This window comes from Vulpes lagopus, chromosome 23, assembly GCF_018345385.1.
Source record: "Vulpes lagopus strain Blue_001 chromosome 23, ASM1834538v1, whole genome shotgun sequence".
Taxonomy (NCBI): domain Eukaryota; kingdom Metazoa; phylum Chordata; class Mammalia; order Carnivora; family Canidae; genus Vulpes; species Vulpes lagopus.
In genome coordinates this window covers 39,335,124-39,361,975 of record NC_054846.1, presented here as the reverse complement: position 1 = coordinate 39,361,975, position 26,852 = coordinate 39,335,124, and the positions used below count along the sequence as shown (strand labels likewise).

At 36.9% G+C, this 26,852-nt stretch overlaps 1 protein-coding gene across 2 annotated transcripts in view; it reads left to right on the top strand.

Moving 5' to 3' along the window:
- TMTC2 (transmembrane O-mannosyltransferase targeting cadherins 2) overlaps positions 1-26,852 on the top strand; it is a 390,967-nt gene that overhangs the window by 300,170 nt on the left and 63,945 nt on the right. For both annotated transcript variants that reach the window (XM_041738923.1, XM_041738922.1), the window contains 2 exons: positions 3,160-3,241; positions 21,825-21,939. In XM_041738923.1, coding sequence (XP_041594857.1) covers positions 3,160-3,241; positions 21,825-21,939 — 197 coding nt within the window. The remainder of the gene's footprint in view (positions 1-3,159; positions 3,242-21,824; positions 21,940-26,852) is intronic.

Genomic DNA, 26,852 nt, shown 5'->3' with positions numbered 1-26,852 from the left:
AAGAAAAACTTGCTGAGAAATGACATTTTCTTCTCCACTTTCTTAACTGCCTTCTCTCTAAAACAGTAATAGTTGAAAGAATAAATTGGATTAAACATAGTATTAACCTCCCAGGCACTGCATTTCTACCCAAGACCCAGTAATATGTGTGTATGGTTGGTTTATGCATTTGGGTGACTCTTGATTTTATATACTGTTGTGAGGACTTGATTTTCCTCCTCATTATTTGACATTCGACTAAAGGGTGATCAAAGCAGAAAGATAGGTTTTTGCATGATGGTTTGGTACTCCCCTACCCCCCCCCACGCACCCCTCAGGAAGAATGTTCTGGTCTTCAGTGTGTTTATTTTGCATGTCGGAGGTGTTGGGACTCATTGCCTTTAGTAACTTGGTCCACTGAGCAACCAGAAACCATTGTCCTTTGAGATCTGATGCGTGTTTTTACTATTGTTTTGCCAGTGGACTACACACAAGCATTTTATAACCCCATTTACTGTGACACTGATAAATGAGCCAGTTTCTTCTCACTGGAGAGAAAAACTTAAGTTCTTAAGTGGAAGAAAGTCCACAGACCCGCAAATATACAAAAGGGGTATATTTGTGTATATTATATGCAAATATATCTTTGCGTATAATATTTGTACAGACTCTTTACCAATGATAATTTTCATTTTGTGTCTTTTATTATCTTCTGCAAGTTATTTGTACATAATTTTCTGATGATGATTTAAAGGCTGACCATGTGTTTCTGGAGCTATATATATAACAAAACATATTCTTTGACATTCAGAATTCTACATTCTAATGCATACTGTATGTGTGTATAGACCAGTAGTTAACATTTTTACAAACTTACAGTATACCCAGGTACTATACTAACTGCTTTATATGTTTCATCTCAAATAATCTACTAATGTTATAAAATAGATTTGATTGTTATGTTTTCTTTAAAAAGACTACGCTTCGTTTTTAGAGCAGTTAGTTTTAGGCTTATGAAAAAAATCGAGGGGCGCATGAGTGGCACAGTCAGTTCGGTGTCTGACTCTTGATTTCAGCTCTGGTTTTAATCTTAGGGTCATGGGGTTGGGCTCTGTGCTCAGCATAGAGTCTTCTTGGGATTGTCTCTCTTGCTCTCCCTCTGCCCATCCCCCCATTTGCGTTCTCTCTTTCTCTCTCTCAAATAAATGAATCAATTAAATAATGAATGTTTTTAGAAATTGAGCCAAAATTTCCCATATGCTTCCTTACTCTCTTACCACCCTACATGGTTTCCCTACTATTATCAACTTGCATTGGTGTTGTACCTTTGTTACCATTGGTGAGCAAATACTGACACATATTTACTAGAGTTTACATTTGGTTCACTGTGTTAATATAGTCGATGAGTTTTGACAGATATGGAATGACATGTGTCCACAATTACTGTCTCCTACAGAACAGTTTCACTGCCCTAGAAATTCTCTGTGTTCCACCTATCTTCATTTTTATAAGAGAAAACATAACAGCTAAAAGATGATACAGTTTTCTAAGGGTCACGTGGTTACACCGGTAGGGTCGCTGTTGTGCCTGCCTAGAATCTATGATCTGAACTTACATATTACACTCATTACACTGCCTGATTCACCACAGTTATTTAATTATTTTAAGGACTCTTCCCTTTGTAAGAGTCTTGCGAAGTCTTACTAACTTATGAAAGTATGGTCTCTACAGGGAGCATTTTGCCTGTACTTTCCTTCTTTTCCTTTGAAGTTAAAATATTGTGAGAAAATATTGCAAGGAATTAAGATTTTAATTACTGGATATTTGGCAAGACTTGTTAGTTAAAGAGATGTTATTGACCAGAGTAGCATTATTAAAATGAAAGAAGAAATGAAGATGTCAAGTGTCTGCTGTCTGCTGTAGAGGATAGAAGCTGTATGGGGACTGGGTCCTACTGGCTAGAGGAATGGGTGAATAAAGGATGTAGCAACAGTGAATTTTTTAAATGAGTGGATCAACAAAAAGGAGGAGTAGGGGAAGGAAAAATCAGTCAAAGTTGAATGCAATGTAGACTCTTAGGTTAACAACACACCTCTACTTTTGGAAGATCTATCTCCATAACAGTGGTTTAAGAAATACAGCTGAAAAAAGAGAAAAATGCTGCCTAAAGTTCATGTGATAGGTAGTATATAAGTTAGAAGGAACAAGGAGATAAGATGCGTTCCCTGACTCTATACCATGACTCCTGGACACCTCTGCCACCCAGTGCCTCACTGCCACTCTTGGAAGGCATAGCTCTTCATTCCAACCTTGCAGGACAAGACAGACTTGCATTTCCATTGGAAATGGAACTTGAAAGTTCTTCTGGGGGCTCTTCTACCCCAAACCACCCCTTTATGTTACTCTGTAGGCAATTTTGGTTCAGAAGCTATAACACGGTAAGGAATATATAGTTTCAGGATCTGCTAAGACTGATAATGTTTCATGAAAAATCCATGTATTGCATAGAAGCCTCCCCCCCTCCCTACTTTTTGCTTATTTTCTTCTGAGGATGATGGTCATGTTTACTTAAAATTAAAACTATAGCTCGGAAGAAGTGCCAGCCTCAGATTAAAATCCTGGTTTAGGAATATTTTAGTCCAGAATGACATCAGCAAGAATAAGCAGTAGTTGCTTGAGATTCAACAAACCGTGATCTAGTTTCTTCATATGTAAAGTGAACCATTAGGACAAATCATGTCAAAAGCTAAAATGCTCCAAATTCTTTAATAAGGAAAAAGAAATGAAGAGGAAACAAATGGAAGGGAGAAAAATAGAAAATGCAAATAATGGTTTCCACCATTGCTTAAAACTATCTCATCCTTTTGGTTTTTGTGGAACTCTTTTCTGTTGCCTTCCTGGCCTCTTCTCTGATCTCTTTGGTGAACTCACTCTCACTGTCTGTTCTTCCAATCTTGGTGTTTCCCAGGATTCTGATTTCAGTCTTGTGTCTCAAATACTCTCCTTGATCATTCTTGTTTAGATAAAAACCCTGTGTGTGTGTGTGTGTGTGTGTGTGTGTGTGTGTGTGTGTGTGATGATTACTAAGTAGATCTCAGTCTACTTACTTCATTTGGGCCCAGGAGGTAAAGAATCCTTCATGATCTACTGCTGAATCATCCATTTTCTCTGTTTTTCAAGGGTCGTAAGAGTGAGGCTGAAAAGTTCTTCTTGAAGGCTATTGAGCTGGATCCCACCAAAGGAAACTGTTACATGCATTATGGTGAGTGGTTGAGAGTTTTTTCCATGTCCCCCACGTTTACTGTTAATGTTGATGTAAGTTTTAGGATTTGCTGGCAAAGAACATTTTGAGAGGGCATGGACTTGATTGTTGCAGATTTTGCCTCATGCTGTAGTCTTAGCTTCTCGTTCAAAGCAATCATGTTATCAAGGGCTATGCATTATATTTTCCATTAGTAGTTTTCATAGGACTTCAGAGAGGAGAGGCATTTTCACAGCTGTTTCTTTCAAGTCCAGTGTGAAGGGTAAATAAGGTCTCATCAGAAAAGCATCTTGCTCTTTGCCTGATGCAAGGTATGGAACCAGAGTATTAGCCCTCTTTTATTTGTAAATGATAATGTATTTTTCATTGACCATATCATTTTGAAGTTTTAGAGGTTTACATTTTGACCACAAAATCTTGCTTTGTAGAAAAGAAAAATGTATCCGGGCCTCTAGATACCCGAGATTGGGGTCAAGGATAAACTGTAAATGGTATAAAAGAAAATGAACTTTCTCATTCAGTTTAGTCTTGGCCTTAATCAGTCCAGAATAAACTTAAATAACAGCTCTGTCACACTCCACTCTGTCATTAGTAGTGAGTCATGTGTTAAACGAGGTGAAGTATATGGCTGGTTGATGTTGGGTAAGATGTACTTATTTCTACCAGATTTGTAGTTGGCATGGCTTTCAAGGAACCAAAAAGCACTTAATTTTACTGATCCTTTGGGGGGAAAATGATTTTTTAACCATTCTTGGCTTTGATGTGTTATCATCAAGTAGTAAACTGAAGGATAGATGGTAGTTAAATCTTGAGGAAATAAAGCTAATATCCTTCTTCTTAAAGATAATTCTTTCTTCCATCTTACAACTGGAAAACTAAATTCAGTGACAGGCTGTGAATGTGGAAAAATGGAAAAAGTAAGACAGAGGATACACGTTACCCACCACAGGTCCGTTTGTTTATTTACATTTTGCGTGTATGTTTATAATCCTACGGTCAGGATGCTTTATCTTTCCAGCATAATGCAGCCTATAATTTCACACAGGTTATTGCATAACTACTCCGGATTTTGTTTCACGATGCAGTTATTGCCATGTTAAGTTGGCAGTCAACTAATTTAAGTTTGCTGCAGAATCTATTTTATTTTTACAAGATTTCTCATATGAAGTATTTTAAATGAGATTTTCTCATGCATGCTATTTTGGGCACCCCTACTGTGCATTAAAGTAGGCCCATGATTATTTTTCTGAGTGCTAAAGAACCTCTTCTTATTGAATCTTTTGAAGTAGAATTTTTTCCCCATCTTGCCTTCTGCGCTTCCTTTACCTCAAACTAATTCTACTTAATACATCTTCTAATCTTGTTCCTATAATTTTATTATATGCTTTAGGTTTTTCACAGTCTATTCCTTTACATTTCATTATTGCTTCATTTGAATTGCAATGGGAAAAAAATCACGTGTTCATTTTTAGAGTTTGCCTCTTTATTATTCTCATTTATCTGTCTTTACCCACTCTGTTTTATTTATGTTTTTTTTTTTAATATTACATCATCCTCCTGATTTTTTTCCCATAGACAGAAATTTTTGGATATAGTTTTAACAGAAAGTGCAACAAATTCTGTATTGTATAGGTTATTTGAAAAATAGTGATAGCACACCCTCTGTAAATGTATGTGGCAAAACAGATTCTTCTTAGCACTCCTGGATTATTTTAAAGTTTTTAGCACACATACACTACTAGAAGTACACGTGTCTTCTATGGGAGGAATGACTATATAATTCCCCGTAATTTTATGAAACATTTTCAATATTTATTCCCACTCTGGAATGGAAAATAAGAAAGACTCTAGATGATGTATCAAAAAGTAGTAGTTAAGGGAAAATAATCTACAACTGGACAGGAAGCCCAGAACTAAGTGCTTGGTGCTCATGTTATAAAAAATATACATTTAATTTGGGGAAATCTACTTAAAATGACTGAATTTTAGAACTGAAAAGTTCTTTTAAATGGTCTCATAGAATCCCTCTGATGTACAAATAAGTCGACCAAAGCCTAGAGAATGCAGCAATTGGCTTGCCCTAGTTAGTTGAAAGTAACTAACCTTTGGGTCCCTTGATAACTGCTATTGCCTTTTCTTCTCTAATATATGTTCCATTTCTCTCACAACATGAGGAGATACACAAACAGATACATAGGTAGGAAAGTAAATAGATACTTTTGATTAGTAGGTCCTTTCCAAATGCATATAAATCATAACTCAGCTTAAAATGTTTAGGGAAGGATTTTTTATTCATTTTAATGTGTGTAAGATGTGTTTGATGGTGCAAGGTACTGTTCTGTTTTCAGAAAGTGAGTAGTGCTTATGTACAAAATAAATAGGGTGATGTCATTTTTTGAAGGTGGTGTGATGGGAGATGGGGTGCTTCTTGACAACAGATAGTCAAGGAGAACATTTGTGAAGAGGTGATATTTGGAATCTGTAAGTGTGATTTGCATTTTTGCACTATCAATGTCTAGCATATTGCCCTACTCACGATAATGTGCAACAAATGTTGGTTAAGTTCAGTTAGAGATGTTTTCCATTTTAGAATTGAATGTAGGTTCCAAAATAGACCAAAAAGTTGTTCCATTAGCATTTTTATTACTTCTTGTCCAAGAAAGTACATATTATGATTCCTATCAGTTCTCCGTCAACTTACTGGTGATGGATATTCTTAGGGTATTTATACCCACAGATTGAATGAATAATAATACTTCCTCAGCTTAAAAACAAATGTTTAAATAAAATATAGATGTTGTGTCTTTTTTTCAATACTTTTGCAAATGCCCATGAAAATACCAGCATGAGTGAGTTTTGTTCTACTGGAAATTCATTCTCCTGGGTGTTTATGTGCTTTTAATTTACTTGTTAATGATACAAGTGACTTAAAAAATATCGTCCATTTGGGATGAGACAGGGAATTATAGACTCTATATTAGCTGCAATGACCATTAGAAGGCAGTGTTTAAAAGTACTGTCAGTTATTTGTATATTTGATCCACTAGATTTGTGTTTTGGAGGAAGGGATGCGTGGCAGATTGTCTTTTTTTTCTTCAGGTTGGCTTGCAACAAAGAAAGAGGATAGGTTTATAAAACTCATTCAATAAGCTTGTTAAACATAGGGCTTTCTAGTGCCTGTAATCTCTGGGTTTAAGATTCCTTATCCATAAAGTGTGAGAGTTGATGTGGCCTTTTAAAATGTTTTTCAGTACGAAGATTTCATGTTGTTGCTAATATATTCTCAAATTTCTCATTGATCTTTCATCAAAAAATTTAAAGAATGTGTAGAAAGCAGGTTTCAGACTATGGTATCAGTAGTAGTATAATGTTATATTCATATGTCATCAAGCTTATAGTGTATCCCATGTCCTTATAAAACAAATCATGTGAAGTCTTTATAGAATTTAGTTTATAAATGTCAAAGATGAGGATTTGGTGCCTTGATATGTCATGTCGGCCTGTAAATCAAGGGATTCTTCATGGATTTCCTATGGCTCCAATGGAAACTATATTTTAATGAGTAGTAGGAGTCACCAGAAAAAATTATAGATACAAGGGGATATGTTGGAGAACAATAAAACAGAAAGTGCTGGATGCAGGAGGCACAACATATGTCTGGAGGATAGTTCAAGGACAGAACTAGGACCATAGCTAGAAACTCAGAAGGTACATCCTAGCTCCATAGAAGGAGGAAAATGCAACTTATGAGAGCCATCAGCTTATGAAATAAATGCCCTTTGAAGGTCTTTCAACTGTGGGTTTATAAGAATATTAGAAAGAATTCAAGCATTGGGAATGGAAGAGGGCTGATCCAGACAACCATGAAATCACTTCTAATACAGAGGAGCAGTCATTTGGTCCTACTTCCTCTTGAACCCATAGAGAAGTATAGAATTTTTAAAATTGAGATTATCTGGATTATTATTTGGCTCTACTTAACAATTTTAGAATCCTGAAAATATCATACTACATTTATCCTGATCTTTATTGATCATTATGTAACTCCTGTGAGGTAGGAATAGATCTCAACTCCATTTGACTGAAATAATGGAAGTTCCATTTGACTGAAATAATGGAAGTTCAGAATTTCCAAATGACTCCCTGGATCAGAAATTTTTAATATACATAGTGGGAAAAGAACTCGAAGAGTCCAGCTCTTTCAACTTCTAAGTCCAGAACTTTCTATTATGAATATTTTAGTCTGTTTTTCTTCAGCATGCTCTTAAATTTCATTTCAAAAAGTAATTCCTGGGGGTGCCTGGTTGGCATAGTCAGTTAAGCAAGCACCCAACTCTTGGTTTCAGCTCAGGTCATGATGCCAAGGTCATGAGATGAAGCCTGGTATCAGGCCCCACACTCAGCACAGAGGCTGCTTGAGATTCTCTCCACTTCTCCCTCTGCCTCTCCCACTCATGCTCTCTCTCTCTCAAATAAATAATAAAAACTTAAAAAAAAAAAAGTAGGTCAGGGAGAAAATTAAAATGTTATATTTGATATTTTGTCAAGGAACACTAAAAACAGAAGTTGAAAATATGTGATAGGATGAATTGGTAAGAGGTCCGTAGTTATTTTTTCTTATCATAATAAAAGCTAGTCAGTAGATGGAAGTGAACTGAGGTTGATTGTATCAGAACATTTTGTTTTAATCATGTCATAAACTCCTCAAGAGTAATTAAAAAAATAAATCATGAACTAAACAATGGTATTTCCCTGATTCAAAGTGAAAATACATTTTTGGCGAGTTTTTGCAAAAATTACATTGAGATACGATTATGTTTAATGCTTAAGACCAAAATATTTTATTAAAATATCAGTATTTGTGTCCCTTTATTGCTCCAAGGACAGCACAGACAGTTCACAGATGTATTAGAATATATTTCTTTTATTTAGAATATATTTCTAAATGTCATTTCATTTCTTACCTAAACTATTTCATTTCTTAACTACAATTTTTTTGTATTAAATTTAGCAGTTTTAAAATTTGCTATTTCTACAATGCATATAATAGGTTATTATTATTTAATCTTCACACCTGTGTGTATTTTATGTGAGATATTTTCAAAAGCCTTTTAGAATTAAAACTCGATCATGAATAAAATGGGAAAACCAGGAAAGGGTTTTTCTAAGCTAATAAATAAAAAGTAAAGGAAAAATTAAAGGATTAATGTATTTCCAAAAGAAATACAGTTAAAGAACAGTTAAGTGTTAGGAAATAATTTCCATAAAATCACAAAATAAAACATCAGTGTACCTAAGACATGAGAAGTTGTAAAACTACAAGGAAAACAGAATATGAAGACCAATGGACATGAACAAATAATTCCCCAAAGAGGAAATATAACAAAATTTAAAAGATAGGTAAATAGAGAATTTCATTAGAAATAAAGAAATTAACATTCAAATAACAATATATTCCCTGAAGTTACTCTAGCATTTATTCTCAGTAATTCTCTTGAAAATGTATGTTAAGAAAATATTTTTTTCTGTTTAAGATTATCCACAAAAGGTAATAATTGGAGCACAGCCTTGCTATTTAATGTTAGAGGCAAAAATGGAAAAAAACCTCTACATGCGCTGGAAAAAGGGAAATGATTAAATAAATTACTGTTATTTCCATTTGATGAAATATTTAACATCATAAGTTAAATTTCTAAAGAACATATAATAACAGAGACAACTGCCTATGTTATTGTACATGAAGGGTGATTAAATTTTACAAAATACATCATTAGTAAAGCAAGCAAGGGGCACCTGGGTGACTCAGTTTAGTGTCTAATTCTTGATTTCAGTTCAGGTCATGATCTCAGAGTCATGACATTGAGCCCCGTGTCAGCCTCTGTGCTGGGTGTGGAACCTGCTTGAGATGCTCTCTCTCCCTCTGCCCCCCCCCCCCCCACATACACACATGCATGCTCTTGAAAAAAAGAAAAAGAAAAGAAAAGAAAAGAAAACCAAACAATGTTAATAATAGATGTTTTAGCTTTTTTGGACTCTTCTAGCCTTTTTTTTTTTTTTTTTTTTTTTACGGGCTTAATTTCTAATATTTTCTTTGATGAGTACATTATAAAGGAATATATACTTGATAAAATGTGAAAATGTCTTAAACTATCGTTCAGATAGTTTGTAGAAAGGATAGCAGAAAAATTAAACAAATAATTATCCTAAAATTATTTAACTGAACTCAACATGTAATATGTAAAAATTAAATAAGAAAGGAATAAAAAGAATTCTCTATTAAATACCGTATTCCATGATGAACTCATCAAATGTAACAATATCACAAGCATTTACATAGGACTTTTGTGTCCTGAGTAGTTCTCATGGAATTTTCATTTAATCCCCACAAAAGCCAAGTCGGGAGGTTACCTGATGGTCTCCATTTCACAGATGAGGAAAGTGCAGTCAGCTAGCTATAAGGTAAATTACCCAAGGTTTCAGTGCCAGTTAATAGTAGAGGCAGCACTTGACCCAGGGCCCTCCTGACTACTACACTACTACACTATACTGTGTCTTATTCAACAGAAGAGATCAACAAGAGTGTTTTCCATCCGTACATGCTCTGTTGGGAGGTTTAATGATACATAAGATGACGTATCAAATACACTGAAAGTTGGGAATCGTTCTCCTTTTTTTTTTTTTTTTTTTTTAATTACCATCAACTTAGGTGTTAGGATTTTGACAGACGGATTTGGGGAGAGCACAAACATTCAGACCATACCACCCACCGTGTTTTATCATAACTCTAAAAAGAAATACTATTGATACTCTTATTATAAAATATACGAGGATTATAAGATATTTCACAATATTAGGATGACTAAGTCAAGTAATATGGTATGACCTGACTCCAGAGTTTTGCGAATTTACGTGAAAAAGGTTTTTGGTGTTCTGCTGGGCACATCTGTGCTCATTAATGCTACTGCCGTTATTGAGGCTCAGTGTTCAACAGTTACATCTCTGCACCAATGCCGGGTGCTTTTACATACCTTGTGTCGTTTCCCTAATCCAACACTGTGCAGAAATAATATTGCCCCTATTTTGCAGATATGGGATTTAAGGTATCAAGAGCGTATGTGACAATATTGACGGCCCAGCAAGTTGGCAGAGGAAGGATTTGAACCTCCTTTGACTCTTAAGCCCGTGATGTGTTGATGGTTTGTCTTGTACTTTTAAAGATACAGTCTTACTCAGTGTAGGCCTGGTGGGTCCCCAGTGGTGGCAAAGACCCAGAATGTGGAGGCTTGGGAGGACTGCTGGTGGAGAAACCCATGGAGCTCTCATAATCGAGTACTTACCAGGCTCAGGAAGGAAGGGCAGCTTGACATCAAGACAAAGAGAGCCCTAATGGTACAGAGGGAGGGAAGGAGCTCATGGAAAGAGGAGTGAAAAGAACCACGAGGAGACAGGGCACCAGACCTCAGCCCCCAAGGCACTGACATTGTCTCACTTACTCCTTACGATCCACAGCAAGGCTATCCCTGTTTGCGAAGTGAAGAAACTGTGGCTCAGAATCAGAGTCATGATTCCTGCACTTGCCACAGTGCCTCGCACAAAGAAGACAGCCCATCAGTATTTTGGCAATAAAAGAATGACGACAGAAGGATGGACTGACCTTTAGTTAGTTTTACTCCTTCCTTTTCTCATCTCTGCTTCTGGTGGATGGGACAAGGTGGCTCTCGGGGGTCTCTTTTATCAGGACACTGATCCCATTCATGGGGGCTCCAGGATTTCAAAACATGAACTGGGGGTGAGGGGAAGGGAGGGGGCACAAACATTCAAACTATAGCGACAATTTACATATACACATTTTTTTTTTTTAAGATTTTATTTATTTGAGAGAGAGAGAGAGCACACAAGCATGAGCAGGGGGAACAGCAGAGGGAGAGGGAGAAGCAGGGAGCTTCTCAACCAAGTCTCCCAATCAAGCAGGGAGCCTAACTCGGGGCTCCATCTCAAGACCCTGGGATCATGGTCTGAGCCAAAAGCAGACACTTAACTGACAACCACCCAGGCGCCCCTACATTGAATCTGCCTTTGTACTGGACTCAAGAAGCCACAAAAGCAAGAGGATAAGAACTGAGTTAAGCTTTAGATTACAGAGTAGAGAGTACAGTGGATTTTGGCAGGAGGCTCTCCCGGCCCCTCTATTGATTATTCCTTGAGCATGGTCTACCTCTTGCTAGCCTCTCTGTTCCTCAATTTCTTAATCTGGAGATGATTGTTACTACCTCAGGTTGCGAGGACTCATTTACAATTTTATAAAATAACTCGCATGTCCTGTGTGCTCAGTAAGTTGTCACAACGGCCATTTTTTATTCTTAAAATGTTAAGAGAGGCTGTAAGAATTATCTTGGAGGAGGAACAAATCCTATAGAAAAAGTTTTGAATAAGGCATATGAAAAAGAGACAGAAATGAGGGGAAGAAGAGACAATAAAAATCTAGGTATTAAGAAAAAGAGGAATCTGTATCCATCAACATGCAGACAGAGAATGGAAAAGGAATAATGGTTTGCAAGAAGAATGAGTATTATAAGTAACAAGTAATTGGGAACAGGGGGTGGGGAAAAGGGAGAAGGGAGGGAAAGGGAGAAAGGCAGAGAGAGGAAAAAAGGAGATCCTGTTTTTCCAGTCTTAGCTATTTCGATTTAGCAATTGAATACACTTTGAGATTCTTGTTTATGTTTTCCCCTCCACTTAATTGAAAACAATTGTTCCCAGAAGTTCGCTACCCTGTCATTAGCTCTTGTGTGCCTCAGTGACAGATCCGTAAATGAATCCCTCAGAAGAGCCCAAGGACCTGGTGTTGGAGGGTGATGGGAAGACTCGGAGCTCTTCTGAGGCAGAGGGTGGGAGCATGGGCTCTTGGTTCCCCTTCGCACCCTGAGTGAGTCCCCAGGCACTCCCTTACTTGCCCTGTGTCTGGGCCCGCATGCCTACTCAGCTCTTTCCTTCCGCCCTTGTTTAGGGACTGATGCTACTCATCCCTGTGTCTCTGATGAGGTCCCATTCCTCATCTAGTTACATCTTGCCCTTCATCTTTCAAGACTCTTCAGATGGTTGAAGCCTCGCATGAGCTGGTTTTCCTTTATACAGTGCACATGATCTCTATTAAATCTGTAGGCTACTGACACCTTTAGTGGTTAAGCTGCTCCTCCCTCCCTTCCCCTTCCCCACACTCCTCCTTTCCCTTCTTTGTCTTTACTTCCTCCCCAGTACCCCCCCCCCCTTGACCTCCTTGCCTCTCTCTATTTCCCACCTGCCATCTGACAGTCTTCATAACTCCCTCAATGGTTTTCTGGCATCTCATAACCCTTCTGGAAAGAGTCAGGGGAGAAATAAATGCAATAAAGCATCCCTAGCCTTCCTGACCTCCTCTGCGCTTGAGCACAAAGCCCTGGCCTGCATTCCTCTAATCTCCTTTGCGGTAGACACCTTCCTTGCAACCTGTCCAATTCAGAGCAGAATTTTGGTCTCATGTTCACATAGGGACAGATTCGGGTCTTCCCAGCCTCAAAGTGAGCAGTCTGGATTGCTCTCCTGGGCATCCTTTCCGTGTTCATCTGGCCCACCTGTTTTCTTGGCCAGTAACTACTGCACGTTTATCACATTGGGTTTGTCTCAATAAACCAGAGCTGTTATTAAATCAGGCTGCCAAGAGCACAAAAACACAAAGCAACAAAACTAATAGAAGGGAACGGGAGAGAGGTTAGGGTTGGTTTTTTTTTTGTTGTTTTGAGAGAGAGAGAGAGAAGGCATGTTGGGAGCAGGGGTTGGGGGGCAGAGGGAGAAGGAGAGAGAGTCTCATGCAGACTCCACTCAGTGCCTGACTCTGGGCTGAATCTCATGACCCTAAGATCATGACCTGAGCTGAAATCAAGAGTCAGATGCTTAAAACCCTTTAACCAACTGATCTGCTCAGGTGGAGAGAGAGAGGGGAGTGGGGGAATAACAGAGAGAGAGATAGATTGGTTTTATTGATTGATTGATTGATTGAGAGATTGGTTTTAAAGAGTAAGAGCAGGGGTGCCTGGCTGGCTCCATCAGTAGAGCGTGTGACTCTTGATCTCGAGGTCATGAGTTCAAATCTCCTGTTGGGTGTAGAGATTACTTTAAAAAAAAAAAAAGAAGAAAGAAAGAAAAACATACCTAAAAATGCAAGGGATTCTCAGAAAGACATCCAACAGGCCTCCCTTCAGAGAAGCAGAGGAGATGATTCCCCTCCATATTTTTAATCCTCCCAGGTCTAATAAACATACATTAACAACCTCTCTTTAGCAGTATCTCCTTGGGGCAGGTCGTCTAAATCCTGGTCATTGCATAACCCCCTACCCTGTTTCATCAGGCATACATTATTCACCTTCCTTAATAATATTAAAACATTTCCATTCCACCTTACCCCCCTGTCTTGTTGCCATCAGATGTCACCACAATCCCCCCACATATTCCCCACCATCCTCCAGGTTTTTCCTCCCTCTCCAGTCATCTGGATCTTTGAAAAAGTTTAGACCGTTGCTTCCGGTTATTGATATTCCTTTTCCTGCCCTGGCTACTGTTTTATCCCATAGCCACTTTGTGAAAATTTGAGTGGTACTCTCACTTGTGCCCTCTACTCTATGTATATTCAATTTTAATTATAAGTTGAACAAAACCAAAGAAACATCTACCTCCATCCAGATATGATGTGCTTAGCCTGTGAGACCTTGCATCTCCTCAAGGCTAAGTTAAATGATTTGTGGTTAAATCTTCTCTTTCCTCAACTAAGTTGGAACTGTTTTAAGGGTAAATGTTGCATTTATCTTCCCCCTCCTACACTGCAAGTATCACCACATCTTATGTGTATTAGGCACAATATACATTTCTTGGGCTGGATACGTTAATCTATAGTTTCTTCTTCTTTTCCTAAATTATTGAATTTATTCCAAAGCACAATGGGATATAATAGATTTCAGCCAAACTGTGTAGTTTGAACTGTTCTGGAATTAAGGTATCTTTGAAGTCGTGATTGATGTCTGGATTATTTGTCATATTCCAAGGGAAATGTAGAGATCTAAAACCAGGGCTGCCATGTTGCTTTTATTTAGGAGGCACAGTTCACAGAGACCTCACCATAAAGGGCAACCTTGGAAATTTTGTAATACCCAGCATGTTGTGGCCATTTACTGCAGCCCTGCCTAAAATTACTCTAAGGTGAGAGGATATGAATAGACAAGTGCCTGGTAACCTATGCTGGCTAGATGCTAGCTTGCTTTTGCAGATGAAGAAGGTAGCCACGTGGGGATATAGGTAATTCAGTCCTGTTATTGAATGTGTATGTATTAAACCCCCACAGTGTGCTAAGAAGTAAGAGTGAGCCACTGTGGTATCTGGGAGAAGAGCACTCCAGGTGGAGGGAACGACAAACACTCTGAAGCAGGGGGCTTTGTTTCTCCAATGTGTTAGACAAGAGCAATAGGCCCATATACATTGAATAAGTGACCAAGAGGGAGAGTAGTAGGAGACCGAGAAGATGAGGGTCAGAGAATGAGGTAACAGGTTAGGGGGAGGAACTCCCTGCTGACTACATCAGGCTGTGTAGTCCAGTATAAGAATTCGCTTTCCCTAAGTCAGCTGTAGCATGATGGGCTCTGAGTCCCTTTTTAATAGGATCATTCTGACCGCTGTGTTGAGAATACCTTGTAGGGTCAAGGGCAGAAGTACGGAAACTGGCTGGGAGGTTATTGCTACAATCCAGAGTGACATGATGGCTTGAGACAAGGTGGTAGCCATAGACAATTCTGGATCTATTTAGGTGATCTGATGTCTTCTGCCAAAGAGAATTATTTTAATGCAAATGTTAAGTTCTAGTTATTTTACAAGTAAGATTTTCATTTGTCTTTGAACACTTTTTTAAAGCTACATATGAATGATTTTTCCCAAAGAGAATTGTATCATCATGACACCTATTACAGATTGTGTTAGCTCCTTAATTTAGTTGCATTGATCAGAATAGTGAATTTTTCATATATTTTAGTAAGAAATGCCAATCCCAACTAATCTGGGGAGTTTATATGCAAAATTTTTACAAAGCAGTATTTGAACCTAGGCTTAAAGACAGCTTACATTCGTTATGGATTTCTATCTTTCAGGCTGTTTCTTAAAGCCAGGAATTAATGAAGGATTGATTTGCACCAGTTTGTCATATTGAAATGTTGGTAAAAATCTGCCACATAGTTAAATGGTTCAGTTAGAGAATTGTCTGGAGAAGAATTGGTATAACTATAATACAGAAGCACTAACTTTAGAATTGTCAACTGGTTTTTTTCCCTCTTCCTTTTTTGGGAAGGGGAGACTTAACATTCTTTGTGTCTAGACCTCTAGAGAATGCTTTCTCTTTAAATATCCTTCTCTGTGTTTCTCTACTCAGATTACTTTTTTTCCCCTTTGTAATTTCTCATCTTGTTTTTGCCTTTGTTCTCCCTTTGATTGAAGACAATTAAATAAGATGATGATAATTAACTTGGGTAAGACAAATTATAAACCAAACAAATAATGAGAAAGTGTGGTAGCACAAGATATACACGAGAGCAAAATATATTTTACTTAAGATTTTCGTGGTTTCTTTATTTGAAATTCTGCTCAATTACCAAACACAAAGAATGTGTTTACTATATGCGAAAAGAAGTGATTTCTCATAACTCTTCTACGTATGAGAGATAAAATTCTTAAGTATCTTTAAGAGTTTGAAAGAGCCAACTTCTGTTTACTGCATATATCTTATTCATACAGATGTATCTTTCTATCTACACATCTATGTGTAACCCGATCATTAATCCATGTAATATAGGGAAGGGCACGCCACACGCAGTTGATTGACCAGAAAAGCTTAATCTAACTGGGAGCCAATCCCAGGCAGGGCATCCAGAATATGGTACAAAATAATAATCCTGTTGTTCCATCAGACACTATTCCCAGACTCTGGACAGTGAAGTAATAGTATCAGTAGGAACTTGTTAAAAATGCAAATCATGTTCATTCTTCCTTTGTTAAGTGAATTTGTCAGAGGAATGAATATACAGTGGGGACAAACAATCTCTTCAATAAATGGTGTTGGGAAAACTGGATAGCAGCATGCAAAGAATGAAACGGGACCATTTTCTTTCACCATACACAAAAATAAACTCAAAATGGATATAGACCTAAATGTGAAACTGGAAACTATATAAATTCTAGAAAAGAACACAAACAGTAATTTCTCTGACATCAGCCATAGCAACATTTTTCTAGATATGACTCCTGAGGCAAGGGAAATAAAAGCAAAAATAAACTATTGGGACTATATCAAAATAAAGGAAACGATCTAAAATACTTAAAGACAACTTACTGAATAGGGGAAGACATTGGCACATGACATATCTAATGAAGGGTTAGTGTCCAAAATATGTAAAGAGCTGCTACAGCTCAAAAGCCAATAAACAAAAAAATCCAATTAAAAAATGGGCAAAAAACAGACATTTCTCCAAAGAAGACATCCAGGCAGCCCACAGATAAATGAAAAGATGTTCAACATCACTCATCATCAGGGAAATGCAAATCAAAACTACAATGAGATATCACTTCACACCTGTCAAAATGGCTGAAATCAACAACCCAAGAAACAACAGGTATTGACAAGAATGCAGAGAAAATGGAACGCTCCTACACTGTTGGTGGGAATGCAAACTGGTGCAGCCGCTGTGGAAACAGTATGGAGGTTCCTCAAAAAGCTAAAAATAGAGCTACCATATGATACAGTAATTACCTTAGTTGGCATTTCCCCCAAAGAATATAAGAATACGAATTCAAGAGGATGTATATGCCCCTGTGTTTATTGAAGCATTATCTACAATTGCCAAACTATGGAAGCAGCCCAGGTGTCCATTGATAGATGAATGGATAAAGAGGTGGTGTCTATTTATAATGGAATATTATTCAGCCATAAATGAATAGAAGGAAATCTTCCTATTTGCCACAACATGTAGATGAATGGATAAAGAAGAGGTGGTGTCTATTTATAATGGAATATTATTCAGCCATAAATGAATAGAAGGAAATCTTCCTATTTGCCACAACATGGTTAGAGCTAGAGAGAATAATTCTAAGCCAAATCAGAGGACAAATACCATATGATTTCATTTACACGTGGAATTTAAGAAACAAAACAAATGAGCAAAAGAAAAAGACAAACCAAGAAAACAGAGTCTTAACATAGAGAACAAACTGATGATTACCAGAAGGGGGTGATGGTGTGGGGAGATGTGTGAAATAGGTGATGGGATTGAAGAGTACACTTATCTTATATTAAAAAAAAAAAAAAGGCAAATCATGGGCTCTACCCCAAACTCCCTGAATCTGAAACTCTGGGGATGGGGCCTAGCTCCCTGTTCTATTGAATCTTCTAGGTGATTCTGATGTGTACTAAGGCTTATGAACCACTGAAAAATGTAACCTGTCACACCTTGCAGAATCAACCACTGTGGACATCCTCAAAGTGCCTGCCTTCCTGTCTACTCCCCATACTGCCCTGGCCCCTCCTTGTAGTTTGCCCCCACCCGTCAAAGCCCAAGCAGCTGCTCCAACCCACTGAGCCTGAGCATCTGGCTCAGTCTTGGTGGGCTCTCTATAGATGTGTACATTCTTCAGCAAAAAGCAGCTGTGTCTCTTTTGTTAATATCAATCACTTCAGCCAACAGTGAGTCAAAGACAGTATATTAAACGATTCACTGCTCAGTAGTGATAAAGGTGAGAGGATTGATACCCACGTCCTGTCACATATGCTCTAAGCGGGATGGCCAGATTGAGACAATTCTGCTTTATACCCTTTTATTCCTGCCTCATGAATAATCCCATAAGTGCTCGGTTTAGATGATAAATTATATTGCAGTGAACTGAAATCATAAGTAATTCTAATACCGTTGAAAAATGGCCAAAGAAAGATTCCCCGAGAAGCAAATGCTTTAGGGCTTACAAATAAATGGTATCCAGTGACAATAGGTAGGCACGAGGGACTGGTGTTTGGGATGGGACTAGAGAAACCTTAGAGCCTGAGAGTTCAGGATAAATAAGGATGTGAAATAGCAGGTTACATTAAGGGAAGATGAAGTCGTTCACGAAGTCGGGAGCCAGTGTCTGGTGGGAACAAAAATAGATGAAGCTGGTGGCAGAGTGACTTAGGCAAAGTTTTCCAGAAGAAGTAAAGGCAAATTTTGTTCCTCATTGTTCCCCCAATAGTATATCAATATAGGCTCTTTGGATCATTATTAAGAAGAAACCTAGTATGTCTTTGTTTCCCTATTTATGTTGGCTCTCTGTATTTGAAATACTTATTGCTCCATTTTCCATCATTTCTGGACTATATTTCAAACAAACAATCATTGTGTAACACAGCAGAATAATAATTCAATTTCAAGTTTGGTTCACATTTTCAAGTTCAGTTCAAAAAAAGATACCAAATGGTCTACACTGCATAATATTTTATGCCTTTATCATAGCAGAACAGTAATGCTGGAGTATTGAGATATATGGCCTGTCGAGAACAGAATGGGGAGAATTATGCAAATACCTAACTAATATGTTGTGATATTGTTTTTCTGAATGTTAATATGATGAATGAATTCTGTTGAAAATGATCATATGGCGATTTCTTTTCTGTTGCTGATTAGTAAAAATTACATGTTTCATGTGGTTTTGGAACCTTGCAAACTGTATGCAATCGTTTTGCATGACAAAGCTGTTTTAAAGAAAGCATAAATGTTTTAAAATCATGATAAAATTGTATATTTGATTTTATACGACTAGTTAAGGTTGTTATCCTTTGTTGCTGCTGTTGAGCATTAAAGGTGTATTGGGTATTAACAAAGGCTTTGCCCTTGGGGTATTGCACATAAACTGATCTCTTATGCCATTGAGCATCATTATCTTCATCACATAAGCTTCTTGTCATGGTCCTGTTTCTATGTGGACAGTATACATACCATGTCCCTCTTCTCTCTCTCTCTCTCTCTCTCTCTCTCTCTCTCTCTCTCTTTTTTTTTTTTTTACCAGAGCTAGTATATCTTCTTTACCCTCTACAGTCTAGAGTAATGAATTTTACTAAATAACCTTCATTATTCAGTTAATTGTTGCATTTTCCTAACTACTAATACAGAACGCATTTCAGAGTTAATAGCTGTCTGGAAAGGAAGAAGAACAATCGATAAACTCCTACATTATCCTTTGTTTAAATATCACATAAGTAATTAACATATTTATTAATGCATTTACTTAGGCAAACATTATTCTTTGAGGGCAGGTAGCAATTAATATTATGTTTTAATTTTGAAAACCTATAATTAGAATAATTAACTAAAGAATAGTCTAGTATCCTTTACTAAAATATATATGATGAGATATTAATTTCTCAGCATGCCATAGAGTATCTGATTCTAGTTTTACTGTTTTTAAACAACATATACGGGCAGCCCCGGTGGCGCAGCAGTTTAGTGCCGCCTGCAGCCCCGGGGTGTGATCCTGGAGACCCAGGATGGAGTCCCACATCGGGCTCCCTGCATGGAGCCTGCTTCTTCCTCTGCCTGTGTCTCTGCCTCTCTCTCTCTCTCTCTCTCTCTCTGAATAAATAAATAAATAAATCTTAAAAAAAAAACACAACAACAACACAGCATATACTTTCAGTTGAATCTCCTATCAGCATATTTATAGTTAGCATATACATGAATTTCATAAGTAATGTTTTTCTATTTATAAACGTAAGTACAGTTGGCCCTTGAACAGCATGGGGGTGAGTGGCACTGATCCCAGCACCATTGAAAATCTGTGTATTATTTAAAAAAAAAAAAAAAAGAAAAAAGAAAATCTGTGTATTAACTTTTGACACCCCCAGAACTACTGATAGCCTACCGTTGACTCAAAGCCTCACTGATGACATAGACCATTTACACATATTTTGTAAGTTATATGTATCACATACTGTATTCTTAAAGTAAGCTACAGAAAAAAGTTAAGATAATCATAAGGGAAAATACATTTATTGTACTGTACCATAATTATTTAAAAAATTGTAAAAACTATATATGAGTGGACCCATGCTGTTCAAACCTGTGTTGTCCAAAGGTCAAGTGTATTTACAAATCAGTGTTCTTAATAATTTTCTGATCTAACGATTATGTTTGAGACCTGAGAAAGGCACAGAATGTGAGTGATAAACTAGGAAAGTGTTGGACGATTTTTTATAGAAATAGCTAAGAAGTCTCTTAGTCCTGGTGTTAAAACTGTCACTTCATTTTAATAAGTCAGCTTATCTTTACTCACCATTTCTTACCAATTGAAGTTTAGATACAGGCAGAGTCTATGGCTTATCATAAATCCTTAAAACAGAAAATGCCCTCTTGTGTTTTAAGGACTGGTCCTTTTGGGTTAGAAGACAATTTGTAATATTTATTAGATAAGTGGTAAATCACGGGCTCTTTCAAACCAGCACCATCACGGAGGATTTACCATTTACCATTTTAAAATTTGTTTTTCCCTGTGCAGCTCAGGACTTGCAAATCATTTGTATGACTTTTTTTTTTCATATTGTTAAAATCTTGAACTTCCAGCAAACAGGAAACCCAAGGCAAAAAGAAATAATAATTAGACCACAAGTCTACAAGACCAAAAGTTACATGAATGATTTCAGCATCTCTCTGTTATGCGTTGATTTGGTTTTCATTTGAATATGCATGTCAGATAGGGCTTAACATCATTATTTTTGCTGTTAATAAATCCCTAGCTGTATAAAACAAAGAAATAGGCTGTTCGCTCTGTTTACCTATTTACAGCCTTAAAATTGGACCCAATTCTTTTTTTTTTTTTTTTGTCTTTTTGTATGTTTCTGGGATAGCACTGCATATCACTTCTTGAAGTATAGTTTCAAAGAGTAGTATGGCTCTATCTGCAACAATTCTAACCTTGCTAAGCAGACCTGAAAGTAACCTCAGAAATGTGAACTTGTTAATATTTATTCCATGTTTATTAGTCAGTCTAATTAAGCAAATGCTAAATGGAGCTTTGTATGTTCTTTCAATATTTTTAGTGCTGCTTAAATATATGAAATTAATACATCTCAGTACAGATAGTCTTGTTTTTAATGTGCTTCAGAGAGAAGCTATTTTAAATGACCAATAATGAAAATCAACTCAACCCTTAATTGTAATATATGTTTAATTGTATCTGCTTTATTTCTTGGTTCAATAGTCTATGCAGGATTTTTTTAAAGAAAAAAAACAAAAACAAAACCAACTCTGTGAATATACCAGACAGATACATTGGGATATCCTGCAATGAAGGAAAAGGAAAAGGCATAAAAAATATGACCAAATAATGAGATGTAGACGTACAGCACACGTAAATCTTAGCTTCAAATCATGTTGGTCTCTGTGTTTTTCTCTGTCATGTCTATGTCAACCATAGTCAGTCTCAAGAACCTTTGTTTCATAGGATTAAAGTAGTGGTTTCCAAGTTGAAGCTCACTTAGTTTTGTGCTCTGCAGGTCAGTTTCTCTTGGAAGAAGCTCGCCTTATAGAAGCCGCTGAGATGGCAAAAAAAGCAGCTGAGTTGGACAGCACAGAGTTTGATGTGGTCTTCAGTGCTGCCCACATGCTCAGGTGAGTTTTGCTACTTAACGTAGAAGACTGACATTGTGGCTTGGGGAAAGCAGTTAGGTAGACTAATTCCCCTGTCATACTGCTTTATTCCACATTCTTGAAGTGAATTATGCTGTTTTACCATGCTAAAATCAGCCAGGAGTATTTTATTCGTTATAGTTTATGTGCCCAGTATGTAGGGCATATAAGCATTCAGGACTCTGAAAATTATTGAAAATCATTTTCCTTTCCTTTCAGAATTGACTATAAAATGCAAAAAGGAAATTGCAAAATTAAAATTAATAACCGTTTAAGTAAATGTCTAAAACAAAACAGGTTGACTAGTCAACTGCATCTCGGTATTTGTGTTTTATGTTAATTATATTGAATGTGGTATGTGAATGCATTTTATCATATTTGGTGGCAGAGAGGATTGATAGGTACAAATATACCTAAAGCCTATCAAAGTCTTGGGATAGCACTATACTTAGCACTGTTGCTATGTATGAAACTACATCTTTGTAGACCTTTTAGTACTTGTGTATTCAGAATGATATTATGACGGCTAACTATAATAATAGCAAAAACAATTAAAAGGTAGATCAACAATTTTTATTGTGAATATAAAAAGAAAGTTAATGCATCCATAAGTGATGTTTTAGGTTAAAGGAGAATGTTTCTAAGAAACTCAAATGATTTCTACAGTTTTTTTTAAAGCGTTATTTGTTGTGTTAGCCATATGTGTTCCCCTTCTCCCATACTCTTACCTGAATTTCATTCGATTAAATATCCACCTAAATGCTTCATTAGCTGACATCCACACTGTGGGCTCTGTGCTTGGCTTTAGGAATAGGATTGTAATTATGTAGATTACTCTTACAAGGGAAGAAAAATGCCAGAAGAATTTCTTCACATTTGAATGGCCTTAACACATGGACTTTCAAGAAAAGTAGTTTTGTTTACTTTTCTCAGATCATTGTAGATTTTTATGCAGTTGTAACAAATAATACAGAGAGATCCCTTGTACCATTTATCCAGTTTCCCCAATGGTAATATATCGTAGAATGACAGAATATCAAAACCAGGGTTTTGATACTGATGCAATCCACTGGTCTTAACTGAGTTTCCCTAGTTTTGCTTGTACCCATGCTTGTGTGTGTGTGTGTGTGTGTGTGTGTGTGTGTTTGTGTGTATTCTCTGCTTTTTTTAATCACATATATGTAGGTTTGTGTATCCATCACCAGTCAGAGTACAGACTATTTCCAATACCACAAGCACCCCTTGTGTTGTCCTTTTATAACCTAATGGCTTCCTACCTAGCTGTTTACAAATTTCAAACAGGAAATTCAAAGCCTATTTGAGAGCAAAGTGCACTGTGAGGTTTCAGTTGAATACGCTCACTCCACATTTAACATTTCACATTCCTAAAGCTGGTATCTACAAAGAGAAACGAGCATTCAATCAACTACTGGCATATTTATAAAATAAACCATCATCTATGCATAAATGGCAGCTTGTTTTCTTGAGCCACTGTCTATAAATTTTTTTCTGTTTTTATAGGATTTTTTATACTGATTGGTTCATAGATGGTCAGTTTTATACACAGACTAGACAATACAGCACTTTGCCAAAAATAAGTGTAGCATTGCTTAAACTTTGTGTATTAACACCAGTTCTTTGTATTTGGGTTCCTTAGTGCATTTTGCACTACTTGGAGTTGTGGTTTTTAATCTGTCAATAAACAAAATGTTCTTTAACTTCAAAAAAAAAAAAAAAAATCTCAAGAACCTTCAATGCAAGGATAATTTTTCAAAGATCCTGCATTTGCATGACAGGTGTAGGTGCTGTTTTAGGGAGAGGACTTTTTGTTCTTCGTGACTAAAACACTGTGCTTTAAGTCACAGTATACCATTTGCCAGGATGGAGATACACAGCTTTCTATAGGCTAACAACTCCTCTTAAACACAACAGGTACTTTCCTCAACAAGGCGTTTTGCTATGTATTAAATCAGTATCTGAAATTCACTACCACTAGGAGAAAGTTACAAAAAAAGGTCCTGGTTAAATAGGTCACTTCCAACTTTTCCTTAGCTACCATAGTGCTGGTAACCGGTGGAAAATTTCTATTATATATTAGTGATGTGGAACTCTTTAGGGTTTGTTTTTCAGAACCTTCTTTCTGGCTTTCTGCAGTCTACATTCCTCATTATTCTGCCATCAGCACTTTCCTAATCTTTTTTTTTTTAAGTGTCTTTTTTTATTTTTATTTTTATTATTTTTTAATAATAAATTTATTTTTTATTGGTGTTCAATTTGCCAACATACAGAATAACACCCAGTGCTCATCCCGTCAAGTGCCCCCCTCAGTGCCTGTCACCCATTCACTCCCACCCCCCGCCCTCCTCCCCTTCCACCACCCCTAGTTCATTTCCCAGAGTTAGGAGTCTTTATGTTCTGTCCCCCTTTCTGATATTTCCTACCCATTTCTTCTCCTTTCCCTTCTATTCCCTTTCACCTTTATTTATATTACCCAAATGAATGAGAACATACATTGTCCTTCTCCAGTTGACTCATTTCCTAATCTTGATTGCAATTATGACCACAGCAGCCCAGCTATGTCCTACTCCATGTGGTGGCAGCCCCCATGAATGTTTTTCCTTAATTTTTCTGTTTTTCGACTTTATTAAATTCTTGTTATTTCTTGAGCACTTAACTGTGCAAGTTGTACACTAGCCTCTTTTCTTATTCGTCAAGAGCATTTAGGACTTTGCTGAAAGGAGTAAGAAGGTTACTGGTTTTTACCTTGAAAGCAACCTTATCAAAATCCTTAGCTCTCAAGATTTTGCTTATTTATTGTTACATGTGATTTCCTCTGGGGATGCCAAATTATTGTAAATTGACTTTGTTATTAATTCTTCCCTCAGAGCTCACTTCTTTTGTAAGATACTTAGGAGACAAAACTGGCAGTTTGGTGAGGTAAAGAGTATGAGGCAGGGTATGAGGGAAAGAATAGCTGTCTCCCTGGTTGTATCTTGGTAAGCTGGATTATTGGCTACCCTCATATCCAAAATCAGCAATTGAGGGAATGTTAGAGTTCAAGAAATGATTTGGCTAATTCCTAGTGAAATGACTCATAAAATCTATCAAGGAAGAAAAACTCACTACAAATGCAAAAAAAAAGAAAAAAGAAAGAAAGAAGAAAGAAAGAAAGAAAGAAAGAAAGAAAGAAAGAAAGAAAGAAAGAAAGAAAGAAAGAAAGAAAGAAAGAAAGAAAGAAAGAAAGAAAGAAAGAAAGAAAGAAAGAAAGAAAGAAAAAGGCTTTCCACCTTAAAACTAGACTGGAAGAGACGAGGAGATCCTGGGGCTAGCCATCAAGGGACAAATCTGTATCGTGTTTGGACCTTCAAGAGGCTTGAAATTTGAGAAGTTTCTAACAGACCCATTTCAACTCTCAATAGTGAATAATGAATGATTTTTCTCTGTATAATCAGCACATAGAAAGCCTTGAAACACAGGGTTTCAAATGGACAGTTCAGATAAGAATGACAAATCAGATGTATCCAAGTAAAGAACCCTCATCAATGAGGGTTACATTACATTAAAACCTTACATTAAAACCTAAGAGCCACTTGGAATATCTGTAATTCCTGTTATCAAGGTGATTCACAAGAATGCTGTGTGGTGTGGAAATATCAGTGCTGTTCACCAAATGTGCAGGCCTTCCACCTTCAATAAACATAGTAGGATTGTATTTTTCTGCCTTCTTTCAAGTTGAAGAACTTCATGGTTCTTATTTGGATTGTTGAATGTGTGTGAACATGATGTATGTCACTTTTGAGCCAAAGCTATATAAGAGTCTATGCTCTTTCCTTTTCTGACTTGGAAACTGTGAAAATAGATTCTGAAATGACCAGAGGGACAAACCTCCCTACTCATCTGCATTGAGTGAGTGAGAAATAAACCTTGTTTTCTCGACTCACTGAGACTTAGGATGTATTTAAATTACAACAGTGTACCCTAACGTAGCCTGACTGACACAGAATACATCTGTGAAAATAAAATAGGGAGCTTGAAAGAGGAACAATATGACATTAGAAAAGATTACTAAGAGATTAACAGGATCTCTGAGTTTGTAACTGCAGTGGAGACAAGACATCATTGAAAGGCTGATAATTTAAATAGAAGTCGTAGATCTCTTCTCAGAATTTAATGGAAAGTACTAAAGACATCAAAATGACACCTGAAAGGATAAAAGATTGGAGGCTAGATTGAGAACATTATATAAGCACTCAATATTACATACGTGTTAGTATAATTATATATATAATATATAGATATGTATGTGGTATGTATATAGTATATGATATATAGTTTTATTTGTATATACATAAATACATAACTACATGCTATATATGTGTATATAATTATATTTAGGATTTATACATATATATAGTTTCTTTTGGTTTTGTATATGAGCATTAATATAAATAGGAAATTTCTGGAGGCAAGCATAGAACATGTAAGCAATTATCAACAAATAGAGGACATTTCCCAGCTAGGATGAAGGCCTTCAATCATCGTATTGAAAGCAAAACTGCTGAAGATAGATTTGTTCTTAAACTTGTCTCCATGTGCAGGTTATACTTTTTTGTTGCCAACTAAAGAATACATCCTTGCCAGTTTAAGCAGAAACAGGATTTATGAAAGAGTATTCCATAGCGCACAGGCTCATTCTCGGGCTTGAGAGCACTCTACACCATCAGAAATAATAACCAACCATCTATCTAGTTTTCCCTGGGAGTGAGCAGATTTTATAGTCCCGAGCCCCACCACCATCACCATCACCCCCAAGGAACCAAGCCGAGCAAGTTCCACATGGCTTTGGTGATTCTCTTGGACGCAGCTGCCTGTGGGCTAGGCTGGCTTCTGACTTC